Source organism: Semicossyphus pulcher, unplaced genomic scaffold (genome assembly GCF_022749685.1).
Source record: "Semicossyphus pulcher isolate SPU_LCO1_2020_fin unplaced genomic scaffold, fSemPul1.0.p SCAF_9, whole genome shotgun sequence".
In the NCBI taxonomy this organism is placed as follows: Eukaryota; Metazoa; Chordata; class Actinopteri; order Labriformes; family Labridae; genus Semicossyphus; species Semicossyphus pulcher.
Genome location: NW_027211770.1, coordinates 14749546 through 14762783, shown reverse-complemented (window position 1 = coordinate 14762783; position 13238 = coordinate 14749546). Strand labels below are relative to the sequence as shown.

The following is a 13238-nucleotide window of genomic DNA, read 5'->3' as shown; positions in this document are numbered from 1 at the left end:
TAGATTTAAGAATTATTCAGACAGTTCAGTACAGTGATTCAACCCTGGCATCACAGAAACGTGTAGCCAAACTCAATTTTAAGCTTGGTAGCACCACATGGCATTTTGTACAACGCAATGTTTTTGCAATAAAAACATGAAATATATGTAGGAATAGACCCTGAAACATGGCCTATTTTGGAGCAGATTTTTATAAGTCTTGTTTGACTTCCTACATGCTAATGTCACAGGACTGCTTCATAATTGAACCAAAACAATGTTGCAATTTCAGGAGTAATTTATTTTTAAAAAGCATGTTTAAGAAACTAATCTTGCATTATATGTGCCCAGGTTTGGTAGCTTTGTATGCCAGTTATTTCAATATAAACAGTACAACTAAGAGTCTACAGACATGCTGTTACTGCTATTGCCAGTCTAAGCCAAAAGCTAAATTGCAACGTAAGTTAGCAGTGTTAGCATGCTAACATCTGCTAATGAGGAATACAACATACAACTGAGGCTAATTAGACGATCTTGGTTTGCAGGTGTTGAATCAGGATTAAAAGATATACATTTTTGATGGCACTAGATCAAACAGTGGGTGCAGCAGATAGAAAAAAAAAAAATCATTTAAGTTTGTACTGTTGCTGAGGTAGACATGAGTGTTTGTAACAATGCTGACCTCTATGTTTGTAAAGCAAACAAACAGACGTGATTTTTTTTATTTTTTTTTATTTATTTAACCTTTATTTAACCAGGTAGTCCCATTGAGATTAAGAATCTCATTTTCAAGGGAGACCTGGCCAAGACAGCAGCAAAAAACACAAAGTTGCAGACAGACTTTTAGTCACACTACAAGTACTGTAAGGCATAAATACGTGTTTCTATGAGAAAATGAAAAGAGGCTGAGACACTGACACTCTGTACATCAATGTTTAAAATTTGTATTCCTTTTACAAATGACGTTAATCAATCATTTACAATTAAAAACACCAGAAACAAGCAAAAAATAATCATAATAGGAGCTTTTAAGTATTATTTACAGAAATATATCCTAAATGAACCTTAATATTTCATTACACATGATTAAAGGCCACATCGGTGTGTGACTTGAAGGAGATGCTGGTTTCAACCCTCTGAAAAGGCTTTTGTTCCATGTTTACATCAAATGAAGGTTAAAATATGAATAAGAAAATACAGCCTTTACACAGAGAGGCAGGGATTATTTGCATTGAAACTAAGGGTCTTTATGAAACAAGGAATTGAGCCAATCGTGTTTAAATTTGACAGGATTTGGATTTCTTTGTTCAGCAAATGATTCTACCAAAATTAAAAAAAGACAAACAAAAATAGAAAGAAAGCCTGCAATGAAATCTTTAAGTGTCATGTTTTCAACCTTCTTTTTTAGCCTCTGTACCCAGCCTTTATTCTCTACACCACAGAACAGCCCAACTTTCTCTGTGAACTTGCAGCCAGCAAAACCGTAGAAGAGGATCCCAGTGTCTGCATCCCAGAAGGACACCATTCCGTTTTCATAGTCCACACTCACCACGACTCTCTCAGGTCTCTTCTTTAAGACGAAGGTAAAAGGGACTTTATGTAAAGCCGTGCAGTCGCAGTTTTCCCCCAACTTTATGAGCCAGCTTCCAGTCGATGGGTCACTATCTATATTCCTCGTCCTGAGTGATGTCTCTCTGACCACTCCTATATACCAGCCTGGTTCTCCTGAGATCTCAACCCCATAGCAGAATCTCCCTTGATCACAAGCCATGTCTTCAGGTAAACAGCGATATATGTCACACTGGCTCGGACGCATATTGGGAAACCATATCATCTGAGCGGCAAGCTCTTCATCTTTGCCTTTTCTCTTCTTTCGCACCCTAGACTTCTGACCCTTCTTTCCACGGCTCTGTTTAACTTCCTGTTCCTCTGGATTTTTCTTCACCATGCGAGCCGTCTTTTCTACATATTCTTCCTCTAAAGGGACTGTAACATGAGCGCTATGTTCTGTACACAGGACACAGATACGTGTCTGGTCATTCCTGCAGAAGAGCTCCAAAATCCGGTTGTGTTTCTTGCATATTTTGTCCTCCAGGTCGTGCACAGGATTAGTCAGCTTGTGCGTCTTTAAGGACTCCACTTGCCGATGCGGCTCAAGGTGTGTCTCACAGAAGGAGGTCAGGCACACCAAACAAGTTTTTGAAGCTTTGAACTTGTGACTAATGCAGCAGTCACATGCAACCTGACCTGGTTTCAGGGAGTTGTTGTTGGATATCTCATTTTGTTTCTTGAAGTTCTCCACAACGTCCCTGAACGCCGTGTTGACACAGAGTTTGAGCCCTTTGTTGAACTTGTGGTTGCACAGCGGACACTTACACTGCTCTTTCTCTTGCCAGTGCAGGCTGATACAGACCTTACAGAAGTTGTGTCCACATGGGATAGAAACAGGCTCGGTGAAAACATCCAGACAGATGGAGCACAGGAACTGATCTTCAGAGAGGAAACTGCTGTCTGTGGCCATATCTAGAGGAGAGGAGAGGTTGTCAAAAATACTGCAGATTTAATTTTCGATACTTTCTTAAAAAAAGATCATAGAGTGACCAGTTTTTCTTGCATGAAGCTGCAAACTGTACATTAATTAAATGAATAACTTCAAATTATTCTCAAATAAACATAAAAGTGTCAATTTTTGAGTTTATAAAGATTACCAGAGGGTTGAACTTTACCTTCTTGGATGCAGACGCTGTGCTCTGGTGTCTCTCTTCGTCTGTCTCAAATTAAACTGTATTCACCAGAAGGGAATGTTTTTGCAGTGGCACAATGTTAAGTTTCGTTTCTCTGACAATGTTGTTCCTCCCCTCATAACCAACACTCCACCCATCTGCTCTATTTCTACAAGACATTAACTGTTTAACAGCTGAGCGTTGTCAAACACAATATGACATAGGGTGTGATTTGATGTCACTTGGTGTCACTTTAAGATTATAGATCAACTCAATCAAAAAAAACACAAACCACAAGGTTCAGTGCCGAACTCAAAGCACTTACAGGAAATCCGTTAGTCAAGCTAGTTTGGGTAAAACTATTTAGAAATCCTCAGCTATCAAAGGGTTAAATCAAAAGGAGTGATACTCAGAGTCACTGAAATTAAATGAATCACTCAACAAATATTCGGTTGGTTTTGGTGTTCTTTTATGACGGTTTATGACAGTAGGGTCACCTGATTTTTTAACTTTAGAGGTGATGTGATAATCCAGCTTTACCTTGGCAATGCCAAAGACACCGATTAATTAATGAAATACAGCAGCGAAGGAGTAGAGTCATTTATTTCATTGTTTGTGTACAACGGACTCATAAGCCACGCGCACACACATCTGTGACCGTCACCAGTTAATTCAAGCACTTGTTAATCTGGCACACCGGCCCTGACTTCAGCTCCACATTTAACAACTAATACAGTAAACAGCAGCCTTACCTATCCGCCTAGTCCTTTCCCAACTGCATGAACTCAAGCGAGGTGAAGGACTTAAGGTCATAACCATAGCTAAAAAACGAAACAAGACAAAACAGAAACACCTATTAAACACATATTAAACTCAATGAATCGAGGTAACAGACTTGTGTCGAGTAGATGTTATGTGCATCTTTTTTTAAACTTTCTCTGTTAAAACATTTTATGGTTTAACATTTATTTGCTTACATTTTCTGTTCACCTTATACCTGAACGACTCTTGTCTAGATTTGTGTGTAAAATAACTGCTTTCCTCTTTTACGTCTACCAGGCGTTACGCCCACAAGACCAGAAGACGAGAGTCTGGTACCCACAGCAAGAAACTAAAGACTCAATGAGGAGAACTCTTTTTCCTCTCTATTTTTATGAAATGATCGCACAAAAAACACAGAAACTCATGTTTGAAAACAAACATAAATTGTTGGATATTGAAGATGTGAAATGGAGACTCACACAGCCAGTGTGTGTGCCACAGCAGCTTCTAACTGATCCAGGATCAGCTGTGCTGCGTCTGAGCCTTCACACTCACGGTGCTGCGTTCTGCCCGGCGTCAGTGGAGCTCCAGACCGTCTCTGCTGCACACTCGACTCTGCTCCAAGAAGAATATCAACAGCATCAAACCACCAGTCGTAATGTGCGCTTGATTTTCCTCTTTATGCACACATACTCTGAGTGTTTCCTGGTCCATTGTAAAGGATGTTTCCTTTAACCCTTAATATAGCTCCATAACCACAAATATATAACTATCTGCTGCATGTAGACTTCGACTTTATGACTGATTCAAAGATCTAAAAGCTACTATGTTTTTTTTAATATTCTGTATAATTACATAAACTCAACACAAAATATTTGCTTTCTTTTTTAACCCTGACGAGACATTTTGCTCTGATGTTTGAACATTGCATGGCTTTGCAACACAAGAGAAAAATGAGACATGCAGGTGAGTCCTGAAGGGTTTCAGATACAGGGATCAGACCAGCAACATAAAGCACTTTGCACTCTTCTTCACCTTTGCATCTACCTGATGTGTGCACTGGTAGTCTCATATCTCTAACATGTCAATAGAGCTCTCTTTCTGTCACTCAATGTTCACTCCTGTACAGGTGTTTCAAGACTGATTTTGCAATGTTAACATAAAAAGAACTTTTGTAACTTGTCACTTACTGAAAATACCCTGATGGCATGACGTGTGTATGAGATCCCTGCAGTGCATTTTGACTCACAACATTCAGTAAAGCTGTTTAATAGAAGAATTAATCCGTTCCTCACCAGGAACTTTAATATCTCGCCTCCATTATGTTCCTAAAGGTTGTAGAGACAATAAACTTTTTACAGCCTTTTATTTTCTGCCTGTTTGAAATAGTTTGTGTGTTCTAGCTGAGATTTAGACACCACCGTAATAAAACTTTTACACAAGGCTGAAACAGATTAGTTTTTAATAGTTAAATACTCATTAATAATTACAGATCAATGAGTATTTAATACAAAAAATACATTTAATCCTCCAGCTAAAGCTTGCCTTTCATTTTGTCTTCCTTTAAATTCTTTACAGTTGAACAAATTCCCTTCTTGTTGTTTGTCCTGCTCTGCCCTCTGCTGGTGGAGGACTGCTTCAACATACACGTACTGAAATACTCACTCTGCAGATGATAAACCATTTTTTATTTAGTTGACATTAAGGCTTTCCCTTTTTGGCTTCAGGATTTACAAAGTTGCACTTGAAGTGAGAAGAATATGAAAAAAGTAAATTTGTCAATCAGTAACTACTAGGGCTTAATCGCGATTAATTGCATGGTTGTCCATAGTTAACTTGTGATTAACCGCAAATTAATTGCACATTTTTCCTGTTGTAAATGTACCATAAATAGATATTTTTTATAGTTTTTAATCCTTTTATGAAAATGAGAATGGACAAATATGCTTCCTTTATGCAAATGCATGTTTATTATTATTGCAACATTCCAAAACAATGACAAAAACTACAAAACTTCTTACTTTATATGACCTACAAAAGTAAACCAGACCATTAGCAACAATTATTGAGTATTTCTATATAGTTATTTTAATGCCTGAAACTGCAAGGGGGTAGGGGGTCTTTAACATATGACTGTTATAGAAAGCAGGATGAGATTTTTTGTTAAAACCCTAATTAAGCATGTAGAGGACAAAATCAGCCAAGAGATAAGAGGTATGGCTTGGTCCACAGGGGGCGCCAAAATCAACAACTGAAAAAAGTTCCTCACAGGAGCTTTAAGGTGAAGTTGACATAATGATACCAGCTCATCAGGCTGAGGCACTGAGCATACTCCAAAAATAAAGTTAAAATATTTTATTCCTTTTACAAATGACACTCAATCACTAAAAAAATTCAAAACACCAGATGGCACAAAGGGACAAAAATTCAGCTTTTAACTATTATATACAGACATATATCTTTAAATGAACCTTAATATCTCATTGCACATGATTAAAGACCATAATTGTTTGACGGGAGGGAGATGCTGGTTTTACAGTCTTAAAAGGCCTTTGTTAAATGTATACATCCAATGGTTTTACAAAAATGAAAGCTCAAACATGAATAAGGAAATAAACATGCAACTTCATCTACAGAAAATCTACAAAAAAAAAACTCTTACAGAGAAAGGCAGTGATTATTGGCATTGAAACTAATGGTCAAACATCCAGGAACTGAGCCAATCCTGCTCAGATTTGACAGTCTCCTGATTTCTCTCAGAATGTTCTGACGCAGCAGATAGTTTGGCGCTTAAATCTGCAAAAATTATAATCAGAAAAGTCACCATAACAAGACAGCATAACAAGAAATTTGTCAGTGTCATGTTTTCAACCTTCTTTTTTAGCCTCTGTACCCAGCCTTCATGCTTTTCACCACAGAACAGTCCAATTCTCCCATTGAATTCGCAGCCAATAAAACAGTATATGAGGAAGCCGGTGTCTGCATCCCAGAAGGACACCTGTCCGTTTTCATAGTCCACACACACCACGACTCTCTCAGGTCTTTTCTTTAAGACCAAGGTAAAAGGGACTTTATGTAAAGCCATGCAGTAGCAGTTTTCCAACTTTATGAGCCAGCTTCCAGTGGATGGGTCAGCAACTATATTCTTCTTTCCGAGTAACGTCTCTCTGAGTACTCCTAAACACCAGCTTGTTCCTCCTGAGATATCGACGCAAAAGCTGAATTTCCTTCCAGAAAAAGCCATGTCTTCAGGTACACAGCGACATATGTCACACTGGCACGGGTGTACATTGGGAAACCATATCATGGGAGAAGCTTGTGTTTGATTAGATGCCATGCTGTTTGCAAACGCTTCATCTTTGCCTTTTCTCTTGTTTCGCACCTTAGACTTCTGACCCTTCTTTCCAAGCCTCTGTTTAACTTCCTGTTCCTCTGGCTTTTTCTTCACCATGTGAGCCATCTTGTCTACATATTCTTCCTCTAAAGGGACTGTAACATGAGCGCTATGTTCTGTACACAGGACACAGATACGTGTCTGGTCATTCCTGCAGAAGAGCTCCAAAATCCGGTTGTGTTTCTTGCATATTTTGTCCTCCAGGTTGTGCACAGGATTAGTCAGCTTGTGCATCTTTAAGGCATCCACTTGCCGATGCGGCTCAAGGTGTGTCTCACAGAAGGAAGTCAGGCACACCAAACAAGTTTTTGAAGCTTTGAACTTGTTACTAAGGCAGCAGTCACATGCAACCTGACCTGGTTTCAGGGAGTTGTTGTTGGATATCTCATTTTGTTTCTTGAAGTTCTCCACAACATCCCTGAACGCCGTGTTGACACAGAGTTTGAGCCCTTTGTTGAACTTGTGGTTGCACAGCGGACACTTACACTGCTCTTTCTCTTGCCAGTGCAGGCTGATACAGACCTTACAGAAGTTGTGTCCACATGGGATAGAAACAGGCTCGGTGAAAACATCCAGACAGATGGAGCACAGGAACTGATCTTCAGAGAGGAAACTGCTGTCTGTGGCCATATCTAGAGAGGAGAGGTTGTCAAAAATACTTTCATTTTCAATACTTTCTTAAAAAAAGATCATAGAGTGACATGTTTGTCTTGCATGAAGCTGCAAACTGTACTTTAATTAAATGAATAACTTAAATTATTCTCAAATAAACATAAAAGTGTCAACTTCATTACATGGAATTCACAGCTTAGAAAACTCTACATTATAAGATTATTTTTGAGTTTATAAAGATTACCAGAGGGTTGAACTTTACCTTCTTGGATGCAGACGCTGTGCTCTGGTGTCTCTCTTTGTCTGTCTCAAATTAAACTGTATTCACCAGAAGGGAATGTTTTTGCAGTGGTACAATGTTAAGTTTCTTTTCTAACAATGTTGTTCCTCCTCTCCTAACCAACACTCCACCCATCTGCTCTATTTCTACAAGACATAAAATGTTTAACAGCTGAGTGTTGTCAAACACAATATGACATAGGGTGTGATTTGATGTCACTTGGTGTCACTTTTTCTGTGTCACATTAGGATTATAGATCAACTCAATCAAAAAAAACACCACAAACCACAAGGTTCAGTGCCGAACTCAAAACACTTACAGGAAATCCGTTAGTCAAGCTAGCTTGAAAATTATTTAGAAATCCTCAGCTATCAAAGGGTTAACTCAAAAGGAGTGATACTCAGAGTCACTGAAATTAAATGAATCACTCCACAAATATTCGGTTGGTTTTGGTGTTTGACCTTCGATATAGAGTGAAAAGAAATAGTTATAAATGTGCTGGAATTTTCTACTCAACTTATATGACGGTTTATGACAGTAGGGTCACCTGATTTTGTAACTTTGGAGGTGATTTGATAATCCACCTTTACCTTGGTAATGCCAAAGACACTGATTAACTAAAGAAATACAGCAGCGAAGGAGTAGAGTCATTTATTTCCTTGTTTGTGTACAACGGACTCATTAGCCACGCCCACACACATCTGTGACCGTCACCAGTTAATTCAAGCACCAGTTAAATCTGGCACACCGGTCCTGACTTCAACTCCACATTTAACAACTAATACAGTAAACAGCAGCCTTACCTATCCGCCTAGTTATTTCCCAACTGCATGGACTCAAGCGAGGTGAAGGACTTAAGGTCAGAACCATAGCTAAAAAACGAAACAAGACAAAACAGAAAACACATGTATTGTAGCAACTGAGCAAGCCTAGCAAGGCTAATTAGCTTGGAACGTCAAGGTAACGCTGTGATAGCAAAATAAGTATTAACAACATAAAAACTGGTTGAAAGAATGAAGTAAAACATTGAAATTGTTTTTTTAAAAGTGACTTACTTAAAGCTTCATGCAGGACAACATTATGATATTTAGAGATGAAAAGGGAATGAATAAACACAGAAACGTGTAGGGGCACGTAGCAAACAACGCAAAAGCCCCGACTTAAAGGTGGGTCCTAATTAAGTGGTCGTAATTATGCCTAACTATAAATGTCCAGTAAGAGGCGCTGTGCTATGTCTGAACATAACGGTCTGACCATGAAATTAGCTGACCTTTTTAACAACACCGGAGTAATGAAATGCTAAAGAAGAAAAAAACATCGTCTGCTATTACTAATAATCCGTCACAGGACTCCATTTTCCAAGACAAGTTCAAGACAGTTAATCCCATTCCCTCTAATATTTCCTCACATGAGAGGAGTGGATGGAGGGCATGAAAGGTGGACAGGAGAAAGAAGAAATAATTAAGGAAAGAACATTATTTGAGGGGAATGTAATAAAAGAGGAGGTTTTCATTATTGAATTATGTTTTTGTGTAAGCAGGAAACATTTTAACCACATTTTAAGCTTGAATCTCCTCATGCAGCATGAGTGCTGCAGTGCCCTTTAGCATGGCACATCACTATCTTTATCACTCAAGAAAGACCGTTCATAGACCAATGATACAAATACAGTACATGTGCGATAGTATGTTTGTGTGAACATCTCTCTGCAGCTGCTTCCTGTAGTCAACATGCTAGGGCTGATTGAGGATTAAAAAAGATTAATTACCAACCTGTAAATACAATCACCTTTAATAATGAGATTGCATTCTGTGTGTGTTTGTTTGTTTGTCTGAAGGTCATTAACACAACAAAGAATGTACATTTCATCTGATAGCTCATTTCCATATAAAAGTAAAAATCAATTGCAGCTCCTACACCTCATTAAACCAAAATATTCTGAGTGTTTCTGTTTCAGTCTCAGAATAAATGAGCTAATCCCCTCTTTGGTGTGGTTCAGTAGTAATGATTAGATGTAGTGTAGAGGGCGGGAAAGCACAGCAGGCCTGAAATACTATATATATATATCCCTGCGATTACACAATACAATTAGTTATGACACACAGACGCATGCGCCTGTAATATTCAAATATATCCTTCAATATAAATGTTAAAATGTAAACGTTTTTTATTTAAAGAGGTACGCCTACTGCACACTTTTTAAACTAAATAATATGACAGTATATTGTGATCAATGCTGGCGATGATATTGACACTTTTTACCAATTTATAAAAAATCTGCGGGTTTCAGGTGTTGATAATTGCTCAGTATGTCATCTGTTTGAAGTCAGTCAATTAATTTTTATTCATATAGCGCTAAATCATAATTTTCTCCTGACACTTTTCAAATAGAGCAGGTCTAGACTGTACTCTTTGTTACATTATTTACAGAGAACCAACATCAATCCTAAATAGTCACTGGATTGTACTTATTTAGCACTTTTCTAGTCTTCTGACCACTTTGACACTACATGTCACATTCACCCTTTCACACACACATTCACACACTGATGGCAAAGGCTACTAAGCCAATTTCCAATCAGTATCTATTCACATTCATTCACAATTTGGAGTAATTTGGGGTTCAGTGTCTTACCCAAGGACACTCTGAAATGTTTACTATAGCAGTCAGGGATCAAACCTCCGTCCTTATGATGGAGAGACCACCAATCCTACCACTGAGCCACAGCCGACCCACTAATGAGCACGTACTTGGGAACAGGCAGTAACCTCGATCAGAACCAGACTCATTGGTGAACAGCCATCTGCCACGACCAGTGGGGCTGAGAAAGTTGGACAGAGAGAGAGACAGACAGCATGAGGAGACAGGGAGATGGCCAGAAATAACATAAAATAACAGCCGATAATAGAGACTAATAATGGCAACGCCACTAAGTAAGCTGTGAACCTTGTAAGGCTAATGCTGACAGGTTAGATTTGACCACCTGTATATGTGTCGTGGAATTTAATCTAAACATGTGCAGCTGATTTAAGGAAGTTGTGTTTGTAGAATATAATAGAATCACCGTTATTGCACAGGGGTGGGGAATGTGCCAATAAGACAATGCAAACAGACAAATACAATAAATGAATAAATAAAATAACATCAAAAATCTACTTCAAAACAGAAATGTAAATGCAACAGTTGATGCAACTAAATAAAAACTCTCCCAGCTTGAAGACATCTGAATGCAGTGTTCATCATTTTTATTGCAACAAATGATCCAAGTGTTTACAGTTATACCAGCATCAATGTGAATCGTCACCAGTAGGTGTCGTAGCCACATAGCTGATGGATCAGTGTGAAGCACTGTGTCCCTCAGTGTATGCGCTATGCAACGCTGCAGAGTGACAGCTGTTAGAAGATGCGCATTTATGGATCTAAGTGTAGTAAATCCTAAAAAGCTGAAACTTCTGTGCACTTGAATCCCTCATTGAAGCGACAGCAGCTGGTTAGTTTTCCTAGAGTCAAAATGTCCTGCCTGGTGGCTGAGTGAAGCTGCTTCATCCTTCCTGGGTCATCCCTGTCAAAGTAAGGCAGCACCCAGCGGCTCCAGTCATTATAGTGGTGACTCTGTTTGCACCCTCACAGTCTGAGAGTTCAAGTAGCTACGTGAACTCTCAGGGGCCTGTGGGATTGACAGAGCATGGGGATGATAATATAATAATGGAGATGGAGGGTAAAGCCTCAGAGGGGGGTCTTTCCATGTCAGAGTCTCCGATCAGAACGCCCCTCTCTCTTTCTTTTTGAAACATGAAAACAGGCACAGGCGCATTCCTGCACGCGCGTAACCGATCTCATGTCTGCTACGGGTGCGCGGTTTAAATATGGCAAAATCGGACTAAGTGGACATTTGGAGACTGGAAACTCAGTTATAGTCATATTTTAGATTTTTTTTTTTCTTAAAACATGTTTTGAAAAAGCTGCAATGAAAATGTTGACTTTTCTGTCACTTTGTCAGCTCCACGTGGCCTAATGACGCGCAAGACCCAATTTATTTTTATTCAGGAAATGTACGTGTGTTAGGTTTATTTTGAAGGCCAGTATATACATCAATATATTAAAACTAAACACTATATAATTCTGATATTATAACCGTAAGAGTAAAATGGATAAAGGAATATGTTTTAATGAATTTTCTGTTTAACTTTGCGGCAGCTGTCACGTCTCAAACGTTCCGGGGAAATGATGACCACATTTTGTGCATGCAGGGTCTCATCTGGAGATGGGATCGGCTGACGGCGGGGGGAGCAAACTCCACCCAGCAGATAGGATCTCTGGCAGGCGGAGCGGAGGGCAGCGTGCGCCGAGAGGGCTCAGGCTGGCTGCTTGGTTGGTCGGGACGGCTCGACAAGTCCCACAGAAAACTTCAGAGGGGCAAAGTCCAGCCCGAGTGAGAGGGAGGCAGAGTGCAAGTTAATGTGCGAGAGCGTGCGGGGAACTAAATCACATGGCATTTTAAAGACATGCTGCAAAGATGGCGGTGGTAATAGCGACGGGAGTTTCAGGTGCCTCCGGAGTGCAAAAAAGTGGATTCGTGGAGGTTTTGGTGCGCGAGCGGTGGCACAAAGTTTTGGTCAACTTGAACGAGGAAGCGCTCACGTTAAGCTGCGAGGAGAGCAGCGTTACCGACAGCGTGAGCGACAATGTCAACTACAACGGCGTCACAAACGGATCTTACCTTGACAACAACAACGCTAACTCCAACAACGGTCCTCAAACTGTGCGCACCGCGTTCACGGACCTCCCGGAGCGAGTGCCCGAGGCGATCGCCAACAGAAAGCGGTGCGTCAAGGTGACCAAGCAGGAGATCGGAGGACTCGGGATCAGCATCAAAGGGGGGAAGGAGAATAAAATGCCGATACTCATCAGTAAGATATTCAAGGGGCTCGCAGCGGATCAGACCCAGTCTCTGTACGTGGGGGACGCCATCCTGTCCGTGAACGGCATGAACCTGCGGGACGCGACCCACGACGAGGCTGTGCAGGCGCTGAAACGGGCCGGGAAGGAGGTGACACTGGAAGGTAAGCAGTCTGAACAAAGTGTGTAAGAGAATGACTGAATTAATGATGGAGATGAGGGGTCAAGGAATCCCAAACTTTCTATGCTCCCCCTTTAGTGTAGAATTGTAGCCTACATCATACCTGGAGAGAGAAGAGTGAAGTGTTATACCTCAGCTTACTCAAGGCCAATCTGTATTAAAAAGAGACATGTTGCTGAATGTCTCCCTCTTTTACATGGAAACTTAATATAACCTCACACAGATCCCTGAGGTAACTAGTCTGGACCTTATGCATGTGAAGCTCATCCTCCCGGAAGGGAACAACTACAGGACTCCGAGTTTCTCATTCATTCCATATGTCTGCATATTTCCTACACTGGTGCTGGGTGTCAGTAGGTCAGTGGTCCTCAGGACACAACATGCTGCATCATGACTCTCCTGACTCC

The 13238-nt window shown here is 40.1% G+C and overlaps 3 protein-coding genes across 3 annotated transcripts in view; 1 reads left to right on the top strand and 2 right to left on the bottom strand.

Annotated features, from left to right (window-relative positions):
- Positions 1-719: 719 nt before the first annotated feature.
- Positions 720-2774, bottom strand: LOC138584593 (E3 ubiquitin/ISG15 ligase TRIM25-like). Its single transcript, XM_069656863.1, has 2 exons — positions 2706-2774; positions 720-2502 (listed from the first exon to the last, which is right to left on the bottom strand). Exon 2 carries the CDS (start codon positions 2498-2500, stop codon positions 1217-1219), a length of 1284 nt encoding a protein of 427 aa, XP_069512964.1. The 5' UTR covers positions 2501-2502; positions 2706-2774; the 3' UTR covers positions 720-1216.
- A 2755-nt stretch (positions 2775-5529) lies between these two features.
- Positions 5530-7799, bottom strand: LOC138584618 (zinc-binding protein A33-like). Its single transcript, XM_069656894.1, has 2 exons — positions 7733-7799; positions 5530-7490 (listed from the first exon to the last, which is right to left on the bottom strand). Exon 2 carries the CDS (start codon positions 7486-7488, stop codon positions 6157-6159), a length of 1332 nt encoding a protein of 443 aa, XP_069512995.1. The 5' UTR covers positions 7489-7490; positions 7733-7799; the 3' UTR covers positions 5530-6156.
- Positions 7800-12115: 4316 nt separating this feature from the next.
- Positions 12116-13238, top strand: part of sntb1 (syntrophin, basic 1) — a 44828-nt gene continuing 43705 nt past the window's right edge. Inside the window, exon 1 of the mRNA XM_069656223.1 lies at positions 12116-12814. Within this exon, the coding sequence (XP_069512324.1) occupies positions 12268-12814 (547 nt within the window). The 5' untranslated portion in view covers positions 12116-12267. The remainder of the gene's footprint in view (positions 12815-13238) is intronic.

Excerpts from the sequence above, each read along its gene's own strand:
- LOC138584618 (XM_069656894.1), bottom strand. The coding sequence starts at position 7,488 with ATGGCCACAGACAGCAGTTTCCTCTCTGAAGATCAGTTCCTGTGCTCC.
- LOC138584593 (XM_069656863.1), bottom strand. The coding sequence starts at position 2,500 with ATGGCCACAGACAGCAGTTTCCTCTCTGAAGATCAGTTCCTGTGCTCC.